The sequence below is a fragment of the Cervus canadensis genome, chromosome 24 (assembly GCF_019320065.1).
Source record: "Cervus canadensis isolate Bull #8, Minnesota chromosome 24, ASM1932006v1, whole genome shotgun sequence".
NCBI lineage: Eukaryota > Metazoa > Chordata > Mammalia > Artiodactyla > Cervidae > Cervus > Cervus canadensis.
Window position 1 is genome coordinate 3,967,208 of NC_057409.1, and position 25,696 is coordinate 3,992,903.

At 50.2% G+C, this 25,696-nt stretch overlaps 1 protein-coding gene across 3 annotated transcripts; it reads left to right on the forward strand.

Moving 5' to 3' along the window:
- The first annotated feature begins 1,429 nt into the window (after positions 1-1,429).
- CDA (cytidine deaminase) lies at positions 1,430-25,431 on the forward strand. Of its 3 annotated transcripts, none has more exons than XM_043445527.1 (5): positions 1,430-2,070; positions 6,826-6,930; positions 13,614-13,725; positions 18,619-18,676; positions 21,820-21,961. In XM_043445527.1, the coding sequence occupies exons 1-5, from the start codon at positions 1,917-1,919 to the stop codon at positions 21,850-21,852; spliced, it is 462 nt and encodes a 153-aa protein (XP_043301462.1). In that variant the 5' UTR covers positions 1,430-1,916; the 3' UTR covers positions 21,853-21,961. The 3 variants fall into 3 exon arrangements, with proteins under 3 accessions (XP_043301462.1, XP_043301463.1, XP_043301461.1); XM_043445526.1 differs by having other exon boundaries at positions 1,756-2,070; positions 21,951-25,431; XM_043445528.1 differs by lacking the exon at positions 6,826-6,930 and having other exon boundaries at positions 1,714-2,070; positions 21,951-25,431.
- Positions 25,432-25,696: the final 265 nt, after the last annotated feature.

Below are 25,696 nucleotides of genomic sequence, written 5' to 3' on the forward strand. Positions count from 1 at the left end.
CTATAAGGAATTAGAACCACTGTTGACTCTCAAGCTCCACACAGCTGGGTATGCAATGGTCACTGTCCCCGTTTATGACCATGGGTAGGTAATAAGCTTTGAAGGCGCCAAGGGCCATAAGTAACCTGGAGGTCATCCATGTTCTCTTGGAACTGTGGAGCCTAGTAGTCCAGCCCCTGGCCTGGGTAGGGCCAAAAAGCTGAGCTGGGGTGAGCTGGGGTGAGTTAAGACAGGGCAGGGGACAGGAACAGGACTGCTCAGCGAGGTCTCTGACAGGCCTGGCAGGCCAGCAGGGAACATGACTCTTTTTCCCAATTGGGATTCTACTTGGCCACCAAAAGCTTTAGAATTATTCCCATGTCAAGTGGGTGCACACTGTCCCAGAACAGCCTTTGCTTTCTTCCTTCGAGCCTTGAGGGAAGGCCCTTGGGGGTGCCTGGGCTGCACAGGGCTAGAGGATAGGGGAGCCCTCCTGCTGTTTTCTCTGGGCCAGCCCTGCCTCAGACCTAGAAACCACTCTAGATGCAAAGGTGGATGTGTGGAAAGGGGGTGGGGGATCAGAGGAAGGGGAGGGAGGGGGAGGGAAGAGGAATCTCTGCAGCTGGGGGTCCTGAGTGTTCATGAGGCTGAGCACTCCAGGCCCAGTAATGCTGGGCATTACACAGAGATGCTGGGCCACAGAACCAGAGAGCGTGAAGATGCTGCCTCATTCCCCGCCCTCCACTCCCCTCCGCTTCCCCTTTCCTTTCCCCACACCACCCGTCTAAGCTGAGATAAGATGCAGATTCACTCCTGTTTGCTGGGGCTATGGGGACACGTGATGCCTCTGGATGCCCCAACTGCATTCTGCCCCTCCTGTGTCATCTTGATCAAATCACTTAAAGACAGAAACCCACTTTGCCTGGGTGTTCACATCATGACCTCATGGGATCCTCCAACCATGCTCACCGTAACACATTATATCTCATTCAATCCTCGTTACAACTCTACAAGATTCTGTTAAGCACCCACTTTACAGAGGAGAAAACAGAGACTTAGAGAGGTGGTGTTAACTTCTTAAGGTCACATGGCTAATAAGTAGCAGAACTGGAATTCAACTCAACTCCAAAGTGTGAGCTCTTCTATAATCCCAGAATGGAGAAAAGAGATGATCACTAACTATCCTCACCGTACAGATGAGGAAACTAATTCAGAGAAGTCAAGTCACTGCCAATGACTGTACAAATGGGAAGTGGTGACGCCAGGGTGCAAACTCATTTCTTTTACCAGCAGCCCAATGTCTATGTTGCCAACAACAACAAAGTGAGGCATCCTAAATAGATGATTTCAGAGAGTCTCTCCAGCTGAGATCTTTTTACATTCTGGGTTGAGACAAACAGGAATTGGAAGGAGGATGAGTGTAAAGAAGCAACTTGGTCTTATGGCTGTGCCTCTCACTTCCTAACTCAGGAAGCCAGTGGGGCTGCCCTAGCCCTGCCCTTTCAATCTCACCACACCCCTCATTGAAGGAGTCATTCAACAAACAGGGCCGCCAACACTTGGAGCTTGGATTTCCCAGACCACAAGCTGACCACTCCGCAGCCTCTTCCCTGAAGCCGGTGTGTCCACAGTCACGTCCTACACAGTGGCACCCATCCCCTGACCTCCTCACTCATCCGGGCGTGCCGGCAGTGGGAGTGGTCCCCAAAGGAGCGTATAAAGCACCCGTGGACCCTGGGCATCCACGCTGGGACGAGCACACACGCACACCCCTCTGTCCCCAGACCTCTCCCTCACCGGCCCGGCCCAGCACCCCCAGGGGCGCGCACCTGGCCGCCTCCCGCAAGGACACACCCCGGGGGGGAGGAGCTGCCGTCGCGGTGGGGCCCAGCCCACACCGGCTGCGAGCTCCCTTTCCGCTTCTCCGGGGGATCGACATGGCCCAGGAGCGTCCCAGCACCGCCCTGGAGCCCCAGCACGTCCAGCGGTTGCTGCTGTCCTGCCAGGAGGCCAAGAAGTCCGCCTACTGCCCCTACAGCCGCTTCCCCGTGGGGGCCGCTCTCCTCACCGAGGACGGCAGGATCTTCTCGGGTAAGGGCGGCGCCTGAGGGTCCCCTCCGCGGCAGCCTGGGCGGGAGGTCAGAGGAGGACGCGGACGGGCGACAGGGGTGCTCTGTCTCCCCTCTCCGCGGGGCAAGGCCGCCACACCCCCCGGCCCTGCCTGCTGTTCCAGACGGCCGGGATGAATATACTGCTCAAGCCCCATGGCTTTCCATTCCTGGGGGGCCCGGGAAGCGGAGACCAGATGGGGAAGGAAGGGGGGAAGGGAAGGCCACAAATGCAGAGCCTCGGGCAGCTCCCGCTGGAGCCAGGAGGGAGAGGGTTAACACATCCTGAGCCCCGCCTCTATGTCTGGCACCGGCTAAGACTTCACGGCTACATCAGCAAGTCCTCACCACCCCACCCCCCACCCATCAACCTAGGAGTTATGCCCATTTTTTCTAGTGAAGAACCTGAGGTCCAGAGAGGTGACATGGCTTGCCCGAGGTCTCATGGGTTTCGGTGACCAGAGCTAAGGGCGCCCCAAACCCTCCTTTCTTCCTGTCACCCACCACCCAGGGGGCTGGCTGGGCGTGAGATCGAGGAATCCAGGGCTGACTCCTTAGTCGAGCGTGGGCCTTGCAGAAAAGGAGCCAGGTGGGGTTTGGGTGGCCAGTATTGAGTGCCCGCCTGGGGAGAGAGAGACAGGAATCTGAGCCGGCACTAATCTGTTCCTAAGCGACTTTTCTTTGGTTTGCTGGCTTCATAGAATAGCTCACTTGAACAATAATTTAGACTTCTTTTTGCTAAGCTTAGGGACATCCCCTTTAATGACAGTGGGGAACAGGGCGTGGAGGTGGTGGGTAAGCAGAAAGGCCAATTGCCCCTTCCCCCCACATTCCCACCGCTGCCCCACGCAGATGAGAACTGGTCCAGATGGATAGATGCGAATCCCCAGTCCTGCCCAGTCCTGCCGCCCAGAATCCCCCTTCCACCTGGCCGCAGCCATTTGAAGGACCAGAGGCTCACATGTGTACATCTCATTGGTAGCCCACACCCACCCCAAGCATCCCCAGGTCAAATGTGAGCCCCTCCCCCCCACCACCACTATTCAGCTGGGAGTCTGGCTGGAGACCCACACCTCCCCCTCTATGGTGGCCCTTCTGGGCTGTCCTTGATGTTCATCTCATCCCTTGTCTTTTGCGATTGGAACTTAGAGTTTCTCTGACTCCCAAGTTTGCTTTCCTGTGGGGGATACAAAAATCTCTGTGAGTATCATGTGGAAATTCAGGCCTGGCCCAGTGGCTCAGATGCACATTAAACATTAACCAATACCTCAAACAACACTGCAACCCACAGGTTCAGGGCCTTGAACACGCAATCCGCTATTGATTCCTCTAGCACCTCCATATCCCCTCCGGATGGTGTACAGAGAGGGGCCCTCCCCATCCTTGCATTGATCTATTCATTCAACACATGTTTGCCAAGCACCAATTATGTGCTAGGTAATGTATCAGGTGCTGGAGATGCCGCTGGGAGCAGAAATGACAGTCCCTGCCCCCACAGAGGTCTCCGCTCCTTTTGCACAGGCCATGGCTCCAAGTGGGAGCCTCAGCCAATGATTGTAGGAGAGAACTGATGAAGTGAGCAGAGGTGTGACCTGTTTAAATGGCAGGGAAGGACCTGGCGTCACCAGGAAAAGGGTCTTGGAGGCATTATGGGATGGGGTACAGGCCCTGGAGGAGTTAGAGTCTCCCGGGTTTGCATCCCGGCACTGCTGTTTCTTGGCTGTGTGTGACCCTGGGCTAACCCTCCTGAGTCTCAGCTTACACATCTGTAAATGGAGATCACACTGCCTGCCTTCCAGAATGGCTGTGAGCAGAGCTGGTGTTCCTGGCCCAGAGTCCTTCCTGATGGGTGGTGCCCCTGCTGCCTCAGTCATGAAAGATGTCAAATGTCACCCCTGAGTGTGAAGCTTTCCATGAGCGTATGCCTTTAAAGGGGCAAAAGTGCTTAGCACACAGTTTCTGGCCCACAATAGGACTGTCACCACTAGTGACTGCTTCTACTACTGCTAATTATTGTCATGAAGATGATGGTTTAGAGGCAGATTGTGGAGGACTTTTGAAGGCCAAGTGGAGACAGTGAGATTTGATGAGGTAGAAAGTAGGGAGCCAAGAAAAGTAACATAAAAGTGGGGTTTGAGGACAGTGCGTCTGACAAGTACTCAAGCAGGACCAGGGCAGAGGAAAGAGCATCAAGGGGGTGATGTCTGTCTTGCTCACTGACCGCATGTTGCCTGGCCTATAGTTCAGGTTCGCTGAATGTATGAAAGAGTGGTTTGGCCTACGTCACTGGCAAGTGGGGTGAAGAGGAAGGAATTATCTGGAAGGGTTATATGGGACAGATGGACTAGACCTTTTATATGAGAATAAAAGGAAAGAATATCATTTTAGGGTTTCTAGCCAGGGAGACCAGGGGAAGGATGAGACAGAGTTGGATGGTGACGGGGACATCATGGGCAGGGACCAAAATAACCACAATGGATTAAGCCTTCTCTAATCACTTCTATGGGGCTTCCCAGGTGGCTTAGGGGTAAAGAATCGGCCTGCCAATGCAGGAGATGCAGGAGAGGTAGGTTCGATCCCTGGGTCAGGAAGATCCCTAGAGGAGGAAATGGCAACCCACTCCAGTATTCTTGCCTGGAAAATCCCATGGACAGAGGAGCCTGGTGGGCTACAGTCCATGGGGTCGCAAAAAGTCAGACACAACTAAGTGACTGAGCGCACACACACACACTCACACACAAACCCTTCTAAGAAAGATCTTTTTAAATTTCATAGCCACCACATGAGAGGAGACAGTGAGTGTCACATGCATTAGAGCACTTCGTGTTGCAAATGCCAGAAACCAACCAGAACCATAATAGGCGAAAGTAGATCTTGCCTCAGGGACAGCTGGATCCAGGAACTCCAATGGGCCACCATGTTCTTCTTTATCCTGGATGCTGGTTCCTTTCTCTTATCTAAAGGTGGGCTTTCTCCAGGCATCAGGGAACATGAGCGCAGGTATCCCTAGTTTACATTCTTCCAGCCTTAAAAGCAGAGAGGGAAGAACGCTTTCCCACTAGCTCAAGATGGAAAAATTCCAGGGAAAGGCTCTGATTGGTCCCTCTCCAGTCACATGCACATCCCTGGGCCAATCACTGTTGTCACAATGGGGTAGTGTGATGGGTCCAGCTGATTCATACACACGTTCCTCCTCGATGAAGAGAGGGTGGTCTGTTACCACAAGAAGGAGTGTAGAGGTAACAAGCAGACCTAACCAAGAGCAAACGCACATTTACAAATGGGATCACTGAGGATCAGTTTTATCTGCTTCCAAATTCCTTGCTCTTTCTGCTGCCCCTCACTGCAGCATGGATGTGCAGGAGGAGGCAGAGAGAACTGTGCTGAGGAGAGGGGACCGATGGAGGCCCTTTACCAGAACCCCTGGGTCTCCTTACTTAGAAGGAAAGGGAGGGCAGATGGCAGGAAGGCCGGGCTTGGAGAGGAGGGGGCCTTGAACAACCAGAGGAAACCTGATAGGGCATCAGAGGGTGAATCAGAGATGATTAGGAGACAGATGCTGAAGATGAAGCTCCAATACTTTGGCCCCCTGATGCGAAGAGCTGACTCTTTGGAAAAGACCCTGATGCTGGGAAAGATTGAGGGCAGGAGGAGAAGGGGAGGACAGAAGATGAGATGGTTGGATGGCATCACCGACTCGATGGACATGAATTTGAGGAAGCTCTGGGAGTTGGTGATGGACAGGGAAGCCTGATGTGCTGTAGTCCATGGGGTCATAAAGAGTCGGACAGGGCTGAGCGACTGAACTGATAAGACAGGGCACAGCTGAACTCAGACACTGAGTTTATAGCTCAAAGCGTGATGGGTCAGCCCAGTTCTGTGACTCTCTCCAGCCTCACAAAAGACTAGCCCTCCCTGGAGTTACCACCCTCAGGGGCAGCTGGTGTCTTGGCCAACTCAAAAGCAAATCTGATAGCGTTGCCGTCATGATCTCGTCATAATGGTTTTATTTCCTCTGTCACCCCTGATGCCGGCCAGGGCCTTGTGCCCCTTGCAGCTGGACCACCAGGGTGGTAATTAGTAACTCCAACAACTACCTTCTGTGGTTGCTGTGGGGCGAGGAGAAGGGGAGGTGATCGTGGGGGAGAGAGAGCTGCTGGGGGACTGGGGCAGCGAGGACCCCAAGAAGAGTTAGGATGGGACACAAGGGGGTGAGGGTGGAGTCAGCCAGGGCCGCCCAGGAGTTGGTGCTCAGCAGGCATTTGTGGCTGGCCAAGTGGGAGGGGCTGGGGGAGACCCACGGAGGACCACCCTGCAGGCACCACCCAAGAGATGGGGGTTTCCTCTTCTCCAGCTCATGCTCTTGGAATGATGGCCCGCCCCTCCCTGTCCTCCTCTCTCAGAGCGATTGTAGCACTCTATATATTTCATTGCCATGGATGGTGGAGGGGGAGGTCATGGAGTCACTGTACTGGATCAGCTGTAATTAACTTGGGAGGGAAAAACCATATTTAAAAAAGAAAAAAAACATAAGGACATTCTGGTTAACTGCTGAATGCAGCCTGTCTTGACTTAACCTTTAAACCTGACCCTTCATCTGTCTTCCCCCATCCAGTCCCTGCCCTCCGGATTCCCTCCCGGGGCTCCCTTTCTCCCTCAGGACCACTCTTTATGCTTGCTTTATACAGCCCTGCTCCGCAGGCCTCCGGGTTCCCTAACCTGCTTTCTCTCCGGATAGCCCCGCCCCCATCCGAGCTTCATCACTGGTCCTCTCCACTGTCGCTCAAAAGCGGCTTATCGCAAAGACGGGCTTCGGAACACCCCTCAGCTCGGGTGAGTCAGGGTAGAATTCATTAGCGAAACTGCCGCGTTGCATTTGCAGTGGGCAGGGAGGCGGGAACACGGAGAGAGGGGAGTGTTCACACACATGGCCGTGGCATTTGTCTTGTCCCGTGGTTCTTACGCGTGGTCCCAGACTCACAGCCTCCGGCACCTCCTGGGAACCTGTTAGAAGTTTCAGTTCATGGGCTCTGTCCAGAACTGCTAAAGCAGAAACTCAACGAGTAGGACTCAGAAATCTTCTTGTTGTTTTTTTAATTAAAAAAAAAAAATGTTTATTGGTTTGGCTGTGCAGGGTCTTAGTCGCGGCTCGTGGAATCTTTGCTCTTCCTCGCAACATGTGGGATCTCGTTCCCTGACCAGAGATTGAATGGGGGTCCCCTGCATTGGGAGCGCAGAGTCAGCCACCAGACTGCCAGGGAAGTCCCTCAGAAATCTTTTAAGAAGCCCTCCAGGAGATGCCCACTTGCTTGAATGTGGAAGCCCTGCTCTAATCTTAAGATCCGTCAGAAGGCAGAGTGGATGCAGACGGCAGACAGTGCTCACTTCTCTGGGGGACTGGTCCCAGTCACGTCCCTGTGAATTCCTTTCCCTGCTGTTGTCTTGATGATATCCAACCCCAGCTCTGCCTTAAGTACCAAAAACCTCAAAACCCAGCCTCACTGAAATTCCACGAGGGAAAAGAACACTCTCTGTGTCTGTCAGGCCAGGACATGAGTTGGCTTCCTGCCCCGAGTCTCAGCTTTTGCCTTCTGTAAAATGGGGTTATAATAGCATTTGCCCTACAGAACTGTTAAAAATTCCATGGAGTGCCTGGCAGATAAAGTGAAAGTGAAAGTCGCTCAGTCGTGTCTGACTCTTTGCGACCCCATGGACTACACAGTCTATGGCATTCTCCAGGCCAGAATACTGGAGTGGGTAGCCTTTCCCTTCTCCAGGGGATCTTCCCAACCCAGGGATCGAATCCAGGTCCCCCGCATGGCAGGCGGATTCTTCACCAGCTGAGCCACCGGGGAAGCCCAAAGGAAGGCAGTAAAAGAAAAGATTAAAAGAAAGCGATTAATAGTAATAGCACTATCTTCATAGTATTATTTTTGGTACAATCTTTTCTAATTATGGATTTATAGCTTGGAACCATCCCAGGCCGTCTCTCCTGTATGTTTGAGTCAGTGAGGCGAACACCAGGAATGGAGTTGGTTTGCCTGGATAGATGATGTTTTTGTTCTTTGGGCTCAGGGAAGCAAAATAAAATTGTCTGGCCTTTCAGGATTGCAGTTCACGGCCAAGGATTTCCTTCCTCCCTTCCTCCTCTTTCTATTTTTTAAAGCAAGACTGGGAAATTACACTTGAACTTGCTAGGGGCCCAAAATACACTTATTTCTTTGCACCTCAGAAACTTGGCATCAAAGTGTGAAAATCCAGTCGTTTGATAAGTAACTGAGCGCATCACTGTTTTAGGCTCTGGGCCCAGTGACTGTTCCAGGGCCTGAGCATACTGTAATGCACTATACAGACCAAGTCCCTACCCTCAGGAATGTATGCTTGGGGAATAATGGGAAAATTAGATAATAGAGACATTTATTCCAGGAAAGTGTTAGGTGTTAAACTTAACACTTAACATGGAGATGGATTGGGAGAGTTGGAGGTGGTAGAGGGAGGAAGCAATTTTAGATAGAGTAATCAGGGAAGGCTTCTCTGAGGAGGTGACATTTAAGCAAAGACCTAGGTAGAGTGAGCCATGTGCTTAGAGGGGGGAAGAGAGCCCCAGGCAGTTAGAACAGCCAGTGCAAAGGCCCTGTAGCAGGAGTATACTTGGGGAACAGCTGGAAAGCAAAAGGAGATGAAGTCCAAGAGGTAGGCAGGTTGGCAACAGATGACAAGGGGCTTTTTGTAATCATGGAAAGGATTTCAAAGTGGCCTGAAGGGCAGAGGCAGGGTAACTGTCACACCGTGTGCAGAAGCAGCAGAAACTCAGCCCCACCACCACCAAAGCCTTGATGCTCATGCGGTTAGGAATCGCCGCTCCAGCTGCTGTGCATTTACTCTGTGCCAGAGTTGTGCTCGTTGCTTTACATGCATGAACTCAGCTCGTTCCCACTGGAGGCCTGTGAGGGAGGTGCCGTCATCTTCATTTTACAAACTGAAAATGAGACATTCAAGGAGGTTCAGTCCCTTTCCCAAATTCTCAGAACCCATGGACTCTTTCTACAAAATCCTATTTGAACAGTAGGGTATGTGAGCGCGCTCCCTTCTAAAACGCTCTCTCCCTCTCCTTAACTGATCATTGACGTTTTCACACACAGCAAAGGAAGAGTTCTCTATAAAAGGTCATTCTGAACTTCAAAAGCAGACACAGGCAATTGTCTTGAGAGTCCAGACCTCCGGCAGTCTGGCGATTTGCTTTAAGAGCACCTCAGCAAAACCCAAGATTTATGTGAATCACGTCTAATGGGAAGAGTGTCCCTGAATCAGGGACAAGGCAAGGGCTGGGAGGGTTGCTAGACCAAAGTGGAGTGGGGAGCAATTCTTCTGGGAGCAGCAGAAGTCAAACGCAAGGGAGCCAACTCTCGTCCCGGCCTGACAGACACAAGGAGTGGTTCTTTTTTTGTGTGGCATTTCAGTGAGGCTGTGTTTTGAGATGAGTTGGTGCTTAAACAAGGTCACAGGTCAGCAAAGGTGGGAGGGGCAGGCAGGTGCGAGCAGGCAAGGATATGTTTAAAAGAAGTCATTTCCAGCAGGCATCAGAAACCTGGCTGGGGAGACTAGGTAGGGAACAAGAAAGACTCGTTCATTTATTCACTGACCTAGCAGAGCAGCTGAGCTTTCAGGGCCAGCTTTCCAGGCTGCAGTAACTCACATGTGAATATGCTTTGCCAAAGTAGGCAGTCCATAAATATCAACCACTCCTTTCACGATTACAACTCCCTGATTGCTCGCTGTCCTGTATCCCAACTGTATTCATTGATTTCTGTAGGGTTGCAAATGATACAAAGGCATGCAAACTGTTTTAGGCAAAAGGAGGCTACACTGGTTCCTATAATTAAATGGTGGCAGGGCTGGCGTGTTTCTATACTTCGGGGGCAACCTGTAGCAGAAGGCCACACTCTGTGTCCCCACCATCTCTCATCTGAGTTGATTATCATTTCACTGTCTCCCATTGGTCTCCTTTGTAAAGAACAGAAACTAGGACGCCAGCAGGATCCAGGCCCAACTCACAATGTTAGAGAACAACTGAAATTCCCTCACAGAGGGGTAGTCTGATTGGCGCAGGGGGTCAGGTGCTCAGCTCTGATTGGCCCAGGGTAGGTCAGGTGCTCAGCTCTGATTGGCCCAGGGTAGGTCAGGTGCTCAGCTCTGATTGGCCCAGTGTGGGTCAGGTGCTCAGCTCTGATTGGCCCAGTGTGGGTCAATTGCTCTGCTCTGATTGAGCCAATGAGGTCGGGTTTCATCCAACACTTGCACCCACATCCCATTGGCCAAACCTATAGGACTCTACGAAGCTTCCAGGGAGGCTGGGAAAGCAGTTTCTAGTTAGGTAGGGATGTGCCCAACTAAACTCCAGTGGATTTTTTTTTTTTTTTTTTGGCCGCACCTCCTGGCCTGTGGGATCTTAGTTTCCCAGCCAGGGATCGAATCTATGCCCCCTGCATTGGAAATGCAGAATCTTAACCACTGGACTGTCAGAGAGAAATCCCTAAACTTCAGTGGGTTCTACTGGGAGTGTGAACACTGAGAACAATTAAGTCTTTGCCGTTATAAAACCCCCTGTGGCCTGTATCTGTGTACGTCTTTCTTCACACACATTGGACCCACTTACAACTTCCTGAGGGTGACAACCCAAAGTTCACGCAGTCACTGCGTCCAGCCCTAACAGCAGGATCCCTTGGTGGTGCACAGTCCCCCTTCTCAGGTTGAGATGTGGTCCTGATCATCCAGGGCCTGAAAACTAAAAAAATAATCATCTGCCCCTCACTTCATACCTGCTCGGGCATTACACAATGTGGAGTAGGAAAGACTAACCATCATCAAATCTCCCGTTAGGCAAAGGGAACACCAGTCCATGCAGTTACCAAGTCTGTGGGGCAAGAAGTGTGAAGACTCTGGTGCACTGGAGTACACCTAGCCTCCCTTTTCTGCCCTGAGGGTAACCCCCTTGTCCACTGAGGCCGCTGGCTTTGCCCTCTGGGAGTTTCTTCCTTGACCATTATCATCCTTGGCCATACAGCCAAAGTGGGTGTCCAAGAGAATGCCCTCCTGGAGGGCACACAGCTCTCTGAGCTTACTTCTGATAGTAGGGTCTGGGGGGCCCCAGATTTCTTTAGGGATTGAACAATTGCAGGCTTTTATAGACGAGACCTTTGGCTTTGTTGGCTATCCAATTTTGTCACACCCAAAGAATCCTTTCTGCGCAATAGTTCTTCAGTCTGCCAACTCCCATGTTTTACTAACTGGCTTCCCTGCCCAACCGTGCCCTGCTGCCTCATTTGATCAGTGGCTACCTTGAAGCACCCGAAACAATGGCTAGGTGGAAATGACAGCCTTAATCAGATCTTTGCCACAGGGCTGTCTCATGTTGCCAGGTAGAAAAATCCTCTGAGTCGGTAATTTGGTTTGCCTTCCAGTTTATTACAGGTTGCTGCTGCTGCTGCTAAGTCGCTTCAGTCGTGTCCAACTCTGTGCGACCCCATAGACGGCAGCCCACCAGGCTCCCCCATCCCTGGGATTCTCCAGGCATTATTACAAGTTGGGGCTTTGTCAAGTAATCTGCCAGGAGTATCAAGGGCCTTCAGCTTTCCTTCTTGCCATATCTTTGTTTTCTTTCACATTGGTTTAAATCATGTCCGACTCTCGTGACCCCATGGACTGTAACCTGGCAGGCTCCTCTGTCCATGGGATTCTCCAGGCAAGAATACTGGAGTGGGTTGCCATTTCCTTCTCCAGGGGATTGTCCCAACCCAGGGATCGAACCCGGGCCTTCCGCATTACAGGCAGATTCTTTACCAACTGAGCTACAAGGGAAGTCCCATTCCCAACTGCTAAGCCATGACCACTTGGTTTTGGGTTGTTTTTTTTTTTTTTTTTGGTCACAGTTACATCTTATTTTTACTGCCAATTTCTGTTTTAGTTGGATATAGGTTACGTTACTGTAACCAAAAGATCCCAAAATACAGAGACTCAAATTCTTTTTCTCTCCCATAATAATTCAGAGTAGGCAGCTGGTCCAGGGCAAGTTAGGGCTTCCCAGGTGGGGCTAGTAGTAAAGAACCCGCCAGCCAATGCAGGAGACATAAGAGACGTGGGTTTGATCCCTAGGTCTGGACGATCCCCCTGAAAGAAGGCATGGCAACCCACTCCAGTATTCTTGCCTGGAGAATCCCCATGGACAGAGGAGCCTGGCGGGCTGCAGTCCATGGGGTCGCAAGGAGTCGGACACGACTGGAGTAACGGCACACGCACCAGGGCAACGAGGCAGCGCAACCCTGCCCCAGGAGTTGACCCGGGCTCCAAGTTCCTCCTGTTTTGTTGCCGCTCCATCCTTATGAGCATAAAGCACAGGGTCAAAGCTGTCCCGACCCCGCCCCAGTTTCTGCAGGAGAGAAGAGAGGAAGAGGCAAGCAGTCTCTTTACAAAAGATGTGATCCAGGAGTTTCCCCCCTCACTTTGTGCCACATCCCATTAGGTGAAATGCTGCAAGGAAGGCTGGGAAATGTAGTCTCTGAGCTGCCATGGGGGTCAGCCATATTGGAATGGGAATCACCTGTATTACTTAAAGAAGAATGAGAAAATGAATACTGGGGAACAACGAATATTCTGCCTCAGGGAGAAGGGCAAGCTGTGAAGAGTGACATACTGTCTATCACACCCTGATGGTCCAGGGAGAGTCCAGCTCCTGTGGCCATAGGTTCATGGCCTCATCTGCCTGAAAATGGGGAGTCTGCTGGTCAGCCAATCTGGCTATGCCAGTAGTTTCGTCTCCTGGGAAGAGCCCTTGCCCATTTATCCCCAGGGACACTCCACAGAGGGCCACCCGGGAGGACTCCCTTACTGCGGGCTGTGCCGCCTTGGCAGCCCACCTTTCACTGGAGGAAATCGACGGCCTTAAGGCTGGTGTAATCACAGACACCCTTTGCAAAGCCTGGGAGCTTTTTGTTCCTTACTTTGTTGCTTTTGACACTTCTGCTTTGCAAATCAACTCACAGAGAACCCTGGTTAAACTCTGACAGCTGGTATCTGCATAAAAAATTTGACCCAGGCCCGATCTTTGAATCAGCATCCGCCATGCCCCACCCTCCCTGTGGTCTCTGTCTCAGACCCTGGCAGGGGCTCTGCTCACCTTCTTAGCCCTTGGCATCTCCCGTGGCCCTGACCTCTGCTGGGAAAGTGAGGGTGGGCTCATCAGCCCTGTGAGTATCAGGCACTGCTGGGAGTGCCTGCTCCCAGGTTCTGCTTTAAGACGCCAGCACTGGGTAAGTGATGAGTGTGGGAATTCCTTGGGAAAACCACACCACGCTTGTGACTGTGAGTCACAAGCCTCCCAGTGCTTCTGGTCAAATTGCCCTCTCCTTCCCCTACTTGTTCTGAGTAGCGGGTCCCTCCCAGCTCTGCAATGGGGCAAGCGTCTTACTCAACACATGTAACAGGAAGTGGTTCTGCTGGTAACACAACTGGACTCGCCTCTCTTCTCAGGGTGCAACATCGAAAATGCCTGCTACCCGCTGGGTGTCTGTGCTGAACGAACTGCCATCCAGAAGGCCATCTCGGAAGGGTACAAAGAGTTCAGGGCAATCGCTATTGCCAGGTGAGTGGGAAAGGCCGGTCGTAGCAATATTCGTTCATCTGTTCAGCCAACATCCACCACATACCTGTTACTCATTCATTCATTCATCTGCGGTGTTTATTCTGAACTTCCTATGTGCCAGGCACTCTAGGGGCTGGGCTGAGGGCTAAAAGTAGAAGATAAATAAGCAAGAGACTCTGCCCTTGGTAAGCCTAAAGAGCAGATAAACAATCAGGACAACTCTAAGACAAAGGGAGGTGTGTTCTTGTTCTGATAATAGTGCAAAGTACAATAACATCCCTACAAGATATAATAGAAAGGCCGCAAAGAAACCTAAATTGAGATGGACCTAAAAGTCACCTGATTAGACTTCCTGGCCACTGTACCCATTTTACAGTTGAAGAAACTGAGACCCAGAGAGGAGGAGGAGCTTTCCTAAGAATTAGTGGCGAAGCTGGGACAGATAGATCTCTAGAGTCCGACTCCAGAGCTCATTCCACTGTGCTGTGCTGTGACGGGAAATGAAACCCTCTTCCCTGCTCTCCTTGAGCCGATCCTGGGATCCTGTCTTCACTGTGCAAGCTGACATCTTTGCTTGGCATCAGTCACCCCTAGGTGCAAGAACCAGAATAAAAGGACAGGCTGGTGGGGTGACGGCCAGGCAACCCAGGTTATGGTCTAAACTGATCAGATTCCAGTCTGAGTCCTGGCTGAACAGGAGCACTTATCAACTCTTTCTACATGCCCCAAACATAAATATCCAAGTTCCCACGTGTGCCCTCAAAGGGAATTCTTTGAGTTCTTGCTGGCCATGGAGCCAGACTCATTGGCTTCAGGATTCAAGGGATATGAATGGGCTGTTTTATTAATTCAGACCCCATTACACTTCTGATTTAATGATAAATTGCTCTTGTGTGTACCATTGCATTGTCTATGAGAGAGAGTTCTCTTAGCAAGATAACGGCACAGGGAAAATAGGTAGAAAATGTTGAATCTACCCAGAAAGAGACTACAGGGCTGACCCAGTGTTGGTGTTTAGAGACAACTGGGTGTATGGGTCATGGACTAGGAGTAAATGATCTCTCCATTGTCGGGGAGATGCAGGCCTTTTCTGGCAGAGATAGGAGGACCAGGAGCAAGGCTGATGGGGTCTGTATGACAGAAACCAGCCTCCATTTCTTTGATAAGATCCTCAATTTGGCTCGGTCTGGCCCCTGAGGTGATCCACATTATTGAAGGTTTTTTCCTCTGAGTGACTGGAGCCAAGGATGTGCTTCTGGAGGAGGGCCTCAGCTTCCGAGAGCTCTGCCTGGGACCAAGGTCTGTCCTGGCTTCCCTCCGGCTTTGGGAGGAATAAATGAGGCCACCCTGGGAACATTCTGTGCGGATGAGCGGAGATCAGGATGTGAATTACACTTCAGGGAAAAAAAAAAGAGGTGGGGGGGATAACTCAATTTCAAAGCTGATCCAAGAAAATAATGATATTCTGGGGAAAAGGAGGCCAAAGTCAACAAAAGGAGAATGGCAAGGTGGCCCTGCTTTGTTTAGAATGTTCCAGTTGAAAGACTTTTTCTCTTGTCTACTCTTCAACATGACTGGGTTTTGTTTGTGATGATTAGTCAATGTCCTTGTTTACACCAAAACTGCATTTTTTCCAGCGCCCAACTGCTCCTCTCTGGGTGCTCAGCCGGCACTGGCATCCCCCGGCCGGAAAAGCAGTCATTACTGCGCTAATGATTTGTTAAATTGAGGGTGTGGGTTTAGAGGGCGAATGGGAAGTGCCAGCTCCCTTTTTAGCACTGGTGGGCGTGCACCATCTCAGAGAGCCCCCTCGAGATCTGTGAAATGGAGTGTGTGCAGCTCAGAGGGGATTTGGCTAACGAGGAGATGAGCTGGCCCCACCGGGGTCCCTGCTGTCATCATCAAAGTCAATAGGTTTCCAGCCCGTCAAGTCTGATAAGCTGGCCTCAGTGTGTGCCCAAGGTCAGCACAAACCACAGGAAACTGTCAATACCCAGCACGAGGCAGGGGAAGCGGAGGGTAGAGGGAAGGGGGGGTGGGGATGAGAGGAGGGAAGGTCCCTGTGCGCCCAGCACCTTCTGTGATGCTTCTTGTCCCACCTCTCCCCTGAGCCTAATCACTGTCTGCCTGTAGCTATGACATTTTTTTTTTTTTTTTTTTTTGTAGCTGTGACATTTACACACAGATTTGATCTCCCTGCAGGTCCCTGCAGGCGGGGATTCTCTGACGGGTCTTTGTTGCTCCCTCCCAGGCTTGCCTAGCGTAGAGCAAGCTCTCAGCCAACATGCATGCAATGAAATAAAAAACAGAGACTTTCCTGGTTGTCTAGTAACTAAGACTCTGTGCTCCCAATGCAGGGGGCCTGGATTTGATCCCTGGTCAGGGAACTTCTGGTGGCTCAGACTGTAAAGTGTCTGCCTACAATGCGGGAGACCCGGATTCAATCCCTGGGTCAGGAAGATCTCCTGGAGGAGGAAATGGCAGCCCACTCCAGTGTTCTTGCCTAGAAAATCCCATGGACGGAGGAGCCTGGTTACAGTCTACAGACTACAGTCCATGGGGTTGCAAAGAGTCAGGAAGATCCCCTGGAGAAGGAAATGGCATCCCACTCCAGTGTTCTTGCCTGGAAAATCCCATGGACAGAGGGGCCTGCTGGGCTACAGCCCATGGGATTTTCCAGGCAAGAGTACTGGAGTGGGTTGCCATTTCCTTCTCCAGGGGATCTTCCCGACCCAGGGATCGAACCCAGGTCTCCCGCATTGCAGGCAGACACTTTACCGTCTGAATCACCAGGGAAGCCCACCCCGAAACTAGAGAAAAGCCCATGCAGCAACAAAGACCCAGCACAGCCAAAAATAAATAATTTTCTAAACTTGGTTAAAATAAATAAATACAAAATAACAGAGTCCAGGACTTCCCTGGCAGTCCAGTGGTTAAAATTCTGTGCTTCTAATGCAGGGGGCATGGGTTTGATCACTGGTCAGGGGAAGATCCCAAATGCTGTATGGTGTAACCAAAAAAAACCCAAGTCCAGCCTCCAAAGAGCTAATGAGAGGCTCTGGCTGCAACATCAGCCACTTGGTAACCAGAAGGGTTCTTCTGGCTCAGTGTGCATCCTGGGCAGGGGTCCCCACCCTCTCAGGTCCCCAAGGGATCCCTCTGAAGCTAAGAGTGGGAGTGTGCTCAGTGAGGACCCACCTTCCCATGAGCAGAAGCTTTCTTTGACTGGACCCCCACAGGTAAAAGAGAGTTGTCATGAGGGTTAAATAAAGCAGCAGCTCTCCACTCTCTCTCCCCTCAGCTGCTTTATTCAATTCACAGCATCTGTCTCTAGCTGTAATTGATATGTGGTTGGCTGATAGGATGATGGTTTGCCAGTTATCTGGTTCACCTGCTTAGTCAAAAACTCCTGAAGGCAGTGAATTTCACCTGTTTTGTTCACTGCTCTATCCCCAGCACAGACAGTGCCTGACATATAGTAGGTGCTCAATAAATAACTGTTTGTCAATTAACATGAGATAAACACTATAAAATACTTTGGAGGGTGTCTGGCACATTCTAGGCATCTATTAAACAATATGATAATGATTGTTAATACAAAATAGGTAAATTAATTATATAATATTATACCATGTAAAGCACATAGTAAAGCTGTATATGACAAGGTATGAAAATTATGACCGAGCTTATCTATGTAAAGGAGTAATGCCCAGTGACTAGTATAGGCAGTAATAATGTGTGTATAGCATTCTAAAGTTTAGGAGATGCTTTGCACATCTTAGTTCATTTTATCCTAGCATTTCTACAGTGTGGATGACATTATTCCCCACATTTTAAACGCAAAGATAGGACCCTTGCACGGGTTAAAATGACTTGGTCAAAATCACACGTAATTAACGAAAGGAGGAACTGATCAAGAATTGAATTTTAAATCCTGTGATCTTCCAGAAACATCAGAGAACTGTGGGTGTTAGAAGCACAAAGATGATGGTGACTGCTGGCTTAACCTCTGATGCTTCATCAGACTTGGAGGTTCTTATAGTTTCCTCTTTCTTTAAACACCGTCCTTTGTCCTGCTCAGAACTGGAAGGCTGCCTGCAGGTGCCTTCATTCTCAGAGACAACCCCTTGGCTGTAAGCTTCTCTTCTCCAACTTTCTCAGATGCAAGGTGCCCAGTTTTCTCAAGGACTCACGTGTGTCTTATTCTTTTATGCCTCAGGACCTTTGCACATACTATATCCCTTGTCTGCAACAGAGAAAAACCTGGAGCTTCAGAATAGCACTCTGTTACTTCATCTCAGTGAACCTGTGTCCTTGACGATAAAATGGTCATCTGGATGCTCAGGTTATACTGAGAATTACATGAGATAATGTCTACCACTGCCTGGTCCAGAGCTTGGAGCAGAGCAGGTGCTCACTAATGATGACTTATGAACTCTACAATTCCTCAAAGGACCAGGTCAATGCCACCTCCTCCATGAAATACTCTCCCTCCCTAGTCGAGGATCATCTCCTGCTTACCGTGTGTTCTTACTGCATTTTGTTTGAAATGATAACTCATCTAGTTTTCTTTGTCACCCACTGGGCTGAAGGCCAGAGACAAAATTCTCCTTAACCTTTGTGTCCCTGGGTTGTGGGTGATAGTAAGTGTTTACTAAACATTCAGTGAACACACTAATGAAAAGAATGGTCCTACCCAGGGTCTTGCCCTTTGCAAGCGTGGAAAGTCCTGTCCACTTCTTCTCAGCCTCTAGGACGCGTCTCATCTGTAAACCAGGAACTGCCTGGAGGGATTTGACTTAATCTGCAGGCAGGCAGGACTCCTGAATTTAAGCAGTCATTCTCATGTTTCCAAAGAGACTGATCCATGTTTTTGTGTCTCTGCTTCCCCAGTGACTTGCAAGACGATTTTATCTCACCCTGTGGGGCTTGCAGACAGGTCATGAGAGAGGTAAGCAACTTCCCTTTCTTTCTGGAATGGATTTGCCCCTGCTCTTCCCTGCTCTTCCAGGCCCCGGCAGCCAAGCCAGGCCAAGCGAAGAGACAACGACTGTCCTGTTAGCTGGGTTGGCTGACTCCTAACACCTTCCCAAACTTGCATGAATCACTGGAAATTATTCTTTCATTCAGCAAATACTTACTGAGTGTCTGCCCTGTGCTAGGCATTGACCTTGCTCTGGCGAGACAGTGGTAAAAAGACAGGCCAGGCCCTACACTCACAGACATTATAGTCTAGTGTAGAAGTCCGACAAATAAGGAGCAAAATAAATCAACAGTCAGAGTTGCTGAGAGTGATGAGGGCTACAGAGAAAAAAAATGCAGAAGAAAGGAGTTGTTAATGACAGAGGTGGAGCTGACTCTAGGTCAGAGTCAAAGGTCAGCAAACAACGGCCCCGCAGGGAAATCCAGACTTCTGCTTGTTGTGGTAAATAGTGTTACTGGCATGCATCCACACCCACCAATTCACACGTTCCCTCTGGCTGCTCAGGTCCTACCAGGGAGAGAGAGGAATTACAACATGGACCTAATGGCCCGCAAGGCCTAAAATATTTGCTATCTGGCCCTTTATGGGAAAAAGTTTGCCAGCCCCTGCTTTTAGATGGCCGGGAAGGGCCTCTCTTTGAAGATAACATTTGAGCAGAGATATAGATAATGAGAAAAGATGAGACAGACCAAGGTCTCAAGATTTGCAGGTGGGGGAAGCAGCAAGTTTAATGCTTACACACTTGGTGAGTTGCATGAACAGTATGAAAGTCAAAGAGGCTAGAACACCGGGGCAGGGCTTGGGGGTAGTAGTTGGTGAAGACTGAAAGGTGGTCAGGGGCCCATCACACAGGGTCTAGTAGGCTGTGGATAGAGGGTATATTTCACTCCAGGAGTAAAGGGAACTGAATTGTACATTTAAAAATGGTTAAAATGATAAATTGTATGTATATTTTATGATATTAAAACTCAAGCTGGGGGAAGAAAAGAATAAAGGGAATTCAGTGGCTGTTTTTAAGGAGGGATTCAAAGGATCTGATGTACTTTTTACAAAGATCTTGGTTGGAAGGCTTCACTTTCTTCAATTCTAAAAACCAAGGGTCTGGATTCGGTCCTTTCTTCTGAATCTGGGCTCAGTGAGGTTCTTGATGTGTATAGGTACATTTAAGGAAGAGGGATGTCAGTAGCTCTGGTGGACCCTCAAAGGGGCCTGTGCCCACCAGAGCCCCCAGAGGCTAGAGCCACCAATTTGAAGAGTCCCCAGGCCTTGAGCTCTGATGAGACATCCTCGACCCCTCTAAATACAGCATCTCATTTAATCCCCATGCCCCGCATGGAGGGAAGTGTGGGTCGTTATCCCCATTCGTCAGAGAAGCAAGTGACCTGCTGAAGGACACACAGCCAGCCGGTCAGTGGCAAGCTGGCACTCACTATAGCCATTCCGGCCGACAACAAAGCCCACACTCCCCGGTGGCCCCCTTGCTCCCTTTAAGGTCCTACAAAAGAGACAAATTATTTTTAGCCACAGTGGAGATAAAGTGATGCTGTGCAGAATCGGAGTAGCTTGTTCCAAGGGGGCTTCTGCTTTGGGAGCTGCTGGAATTTGGGGGGCGGTGGGGGGGTGTTTCGGCTTTGCTGTTGCACTTTGAGGGGTTCCTAGCATCTCTGGAACACACAGACATCTTCATCCTCCTGCTGCTCGCCAGGCCTGCAAATCAGGCACAGTTAGCAGGACTCATTTCCCAAATCTAGATGAAAAATGCCACCAGGAAGGCTCTGAATTCACATTAGGGACTTCATTCACCACCCCCGTTAGAGGGGCGCAAATGGCCGCCCAGCACCACGGCGTGTCCCAGCCACAGACAGCAAGCACATGAGGATGCCAGCTCCCTGACTCCCCAGACCCTGCCGGCGTCTAATTGCTCAAGGCTGTTTTCTCCACGCAGATCAGATGTTGGCAAATGAGAGACGGCAAATGGAAAAGCTGAAGGAGAGAGAAGCAAAACGGAAACCAAAATGCAAATAATAAGATCTGAAGCTTGGGGGCTGGAGGCCTGGCACTTAAACTCGCCTCTGCTCAACTTTCACCCACACCCTCAGGCAGAGGCCGCCAAGCAGAAAAATTTCCTTCCTTAAAACATTAGCTTTAAAAAGACGGATTGTGCCTGGTAATAATTTGGTGATTCAGGCCGAAGTATCAACAGCAGGCTACAGGCCTGAGCCATCACCAGGAACCTCTAGTTGTCACTAAAAATGGCTTCCACTGGGTATTTACTGCGTGCAGGCCCTTTCCACCCATTGCCTCCAGTGCTCATGGCATCTGGCCAGGTAGAGCCTCAGGCTGTTGACTCCAGCTCCCCAGGATACTCTCCATTACACTGCTGATTTAACTCTCCACCCAGGACACCTATCTTCCTGCCTGATAAGTCTTTTGTCTCTAAAATCATTTCACAGCTTAAGACACCAAAGAGTTTCATCATTTGCCCCCATGTTACTCTGCAAAGCCTCAGTCTCCTTATCAGTAAAATGGGAATAATACCCCCCTACCTCAAAGGGCAGATGATGAAATCCTGCATGTCCATTGTACAGTGTGTGATGAGGCAGGCATGCAACCTCTCCAGGTTCTCAGGAGTTACCGAGAGGCCCCAAGGGAAGAAGATACGGGTTGTTATTTGTCACAACAGGAGGGGATCTGGCCCCAGGGGTTAGATACTGTTCTTATAAAGTCCTACTGTTGTTCAGTTGCTAAATCACATCAGCCTTTTTGTGACCCCATGGACTGCAGCACGCCAGGCTTCCCTGTCCTTCACTATCTCCCAGAGTTTGCTCAAACTCATGTCCATTGAGTTGGCGATGCTTTCTAGCCATTTCATCCTCTGCCACCCTCTTCACCTTTTGCCTTCAACCTTTCCCACCTTCAGGGTCTTTTCCAATGAGTCAGATCTTCATATCAGGTGGCCAAAGTGTTGGTGAGTCCTAATCACAGAACAGAGCATTTACTGCCCCTTAGCAATGTGCCAAGCTCTATGCTAACTGCTTATGCCATCTTTCACTGGCTCCTCCCTCAGGCCCTATGAACCAGGTATGATTATTATCATTCCCATTTTACGGGTGAGAAAACTGAGACACGGGGAGGCACATTAGACAGTAGGAGGCACTCAACCCAGGCCAGACTCAAACCAGGGCCGCCTTCCCCCCTCAGCCGCACTGCCTCCCTCACGCTGGCTTTGCCTCTCTTCCAGTTTGGCACCGACTGGGCTGTCTACATGACCAAACTGGATGGCACGTATGTTGTCCGGACGGTCCAGGAGCTGCTGCCTGACTCTTTCGGGCCCGAGGACCTGCAGAAAATCCAGTGAGGGGTGGAGAGCACCCTCCGCCCGGGAGCCCCTGCGTTCCTACACGGGCTAAGGGGACAACCACCCGGAGGACTTCATGAAGACATTCTCACAGACCTGGGGACACCTGCCGAACGGGCCCCAACCCGCCGGGCACTGGGCAGAGACGATTTTTCCAATTAACACTCGAGCACCAGGTTTCTACGAAGTGATACCGGGTTTCCCTTCCGGCCTCTCCTTGCAACCCGTCTCGTCCTCCCCGGAACTCAGGGCACCCCGTCCCTCTCTCTCCTTCCCGTGGGCCTTCTTTCAAATTCCAACCTAGTCTGGACTGCTTCCCCATCTGCCTTCCCAAGGTTCTGTCCTGCTCTGGGTGACTTTTCTAATGATAAACATCACAAAACTTTTGAGAGAGGCTTTTCGCTCCATCTCAATCCTTGCTGTAGCTCTCAGGAAGGGCAGTCTTCATATTAAATAGAAAGGCCTGGACTCTTCCTGCCAGGAACAGAATCAGACACCTTGGATCTGTGTAGCTGGTGTGGAGAGCTGAGTTTTTAGATCTCTTGTCCCTGCCTTCTTCCAATGGGGTTCTGCTGGGCTGGGTCTTACTGCGAACGGCCATTTCTAGAGTCTGTTCTGGGCTAAGTCAGACCCGGGCCCTGGATGCTGTCACCCCCCAAGTATAAAGGTAGGGAAGGGCTGTTTGTTTAGATGGCAGAGCAAACATCTCTATGAGAACCTGCTGTGTGTCCAGTGATTTTACCTGGATTATTTTGTATTTAAAGTACTCAACAACTCAGTAAAGTAGCTATCTCCCCCTTCTTACAGTTGGGGGCCCTGGGCCTCAGCGAGGTTGAGTAACTTGCTTTCAGACCACAGCAAAGTTTAAACCAAAATCCAGGTCCCATCACTCCCCCTTGTAAGGTATAGTTCGGGCCGAGGCAGAAAAGGAAAGACGACCTCAACGGAAGTAGGTTACCTTTATTCAGGCAAGGAGGGGCGACAGTCGACCAGGCTGAGTGCCGAGAGGGATCAGGGAGACTCCATATTTATAGAGACGTTTGTGGAAGCGATAAGGGAAACGTTAATCAGGCGGGATGTTTTGGGTATTCTCTAGTTGAGATGGTATTTGTAGTTGGGCAGGGGGTGATAAGTCTTCTGGGCAGGTGTAGGGGGTGGAAGGTTTCTGTGTAGGGGGTGATAAGTCCCAGATAGTTTAAAAAAAAAAAGTCCCAGATAGATGCAACCGGCCTGGAGCTTCAGGGCGGAACCTAAAGTTCTGTTTTGTTTTCTCCGAAGTTAGATGATTCAGCAAGGGCCTTTGAGACTGTTGTTTTCTTTCCTAGGCCCGAAGACTCCTTCACCCCTAGGATCTAGAAACAGTGCCTGCTCTTTGCCATGTGCTGTGATATAGCAGACCTGGAATCTGAACCAGGTCTGACTCTTGAATCTTTTTCCACTTTTTCCGCAGCTGATGTCTGGCTGCCTTTATTTACTGAGTCTTTTCTATATGCCGAATACTGCAGAGAAAGATGTATAAGAAACAGTCTCTGCCTCTGAGGAATTTGCAGTCTGATAGAGAGGTGTAAACAGGACTCAGGCTCAGAAATATACACTGCGATCTAAGCTGGTAGCAAGCGCAGGGGGCAGCACGCTGCCTTCTGGGGAGTGAAGAGGGTCAGATAGGGAACTGTCTGTTTCCTTGGTGCAATTAGGAAGGTGAGGGCTGAAAAGGGAAGGAGCTGGGCTGGCTCTGTAAAGGGGGCTGGCAGCTCTAGGTGTCCTCCCTGGAGGAGCTGGCCTCGGGCCAGTCTTTGTGGCTGGGGTAACAGTAGAGCATGGGTTTCCTCTTTCTCCCCTTCCCTGGGAGTCCTTTCTCTTGAGATCAGAGCATCTGCAGGGATTACTGGTGCGTGCGTGCTAAGTCATTTCCACTGTGTCCGACTCTTTGTGACCCCATGGACTGTAGCCCACCAGGCTCCTCTGTCCGTGGGATTCTCCAGGCAAGAATACTGGAGTGGGCTGCCATGCCCTCCTCCAGGGAATCTTCCTGATTCAGGGATCAAACCTGTGTCTCATACACCTGCCTATATTGACAAGCTAGTTCTTTACCACTAGCGCCACCTAGGAAGCCCTACTGTCTGATAAGACTGGCTTTTCCATTACCCACCCAGACTTACCTGCTGCCATCTCAAGAGACAGAAAAGTAGTATTTCCAACATTCTACGTGATGCAAAACTGCACCCTGCCTTTCTCTAGAAATGGTTGCTGAGAACTTCAGCACACTCTTCTGGATGTTCTCAACCAGGAGAAGTGAAGAAAGAAAAAGAAGACAGGAAGCAGGAAGAAAACGGGCCAAGACATTAACATCAGTTAAAATTCTGATCAGTGGGATTCTAGAGTAGTGGGTTATTTTCTGTTGTACATATCTGGATTTTTTAAATTCCCAAAGTATTTCTTTTTCATTTAACAACAACAACAAAAAAGATGGTATGGCATAATGGAGTTAAACAGCCTCCGAACCATGTGGCGGCCAAACTGTGTGATTTCATTACCCTGAGTCTCAATTTCCTCATCTGTAAATCAGCGGTGACAGTTTCCAGGGAACAGCATTGTCTATGGATCAAAGGAAAGAGGCCTTATTGAGAGCCCGGTGCTGGGTCCGCAATAAGCTCTTGATACATGCCAGCTATTCCTCTTGTGAAGAGTGACCAATCTGGGTCCTTTGCAGATGGATGTGATTTTTGCAAACAGGCTTTTACACTTGTTTAATAATTTTTTAATTGAGTTCCTACTGTGTTGTAGGGCTGGGGCCACACCCTGGGGTTGCAGCAGTAAAGATATAAAATTGCTGTCCTCACAGGGCTCTGTCTGCCTGTGGGAAAGACATCTAAGTCAGCGGTTCCCAACCTTTCAGGCACCAGGGACCGGTTTCGTGGAAGACAGTTTTTTGGGGATGGCACTTTGCAAAGAAGGATTCCAAAAATGATTCGAACAATGTCCCCGTGGAAGAATGACACTCATTTGGCTGCAGAGAGGCTGGGATGTTTGTTTTAAATAAAAGCAGTTGCATTTTGTAGTCCTGCTGTTCTGGGGGCTGTGATTTCAGAGCAGCACGTGTTCCATTGTTTAAGGCTGTCTGTGTTTTTTAGGACCCTAAAGCTAAGTCCCAGATTCCCATGGACATAAATAGAAGCATGTATATCTCTGCTGCTCTTGCCAGCTGCTGCTAACTGCTTATGTAAACTACAAGATTCTTTTGGATTTCCTTTTGGCAGGGAGGAGGGAACAAATATGATTCACAGATGCCAGGGGCACTTTGGGTGCCTGTGTCTGAAATGAAGCCAGAAAATGCTGTTCAAGAATAAATAATGGAATGGCCTAATAAGTCTCACAAGCGTGAGTGCATGGGAGAAGGCAATGGCACCCCACTCTAGTACTCTTGCCTGGAAAATCCCATGGACAGAGGAGCCTGGTAGGCTGCGGTCCATGGGGTCGCTAAGAGTCAGAGCAACTTCACTTTCACTTTTCACTTTCACCCGTTGGAGAAGGAAATGGCAACCCACTCGTGTTCTTGCCTGGAGAATCCCAGGGACGGGGGAGCTGGTGGGCTGACGTCTATGGGGTCGCAGAGTCAGACACGACTGAAG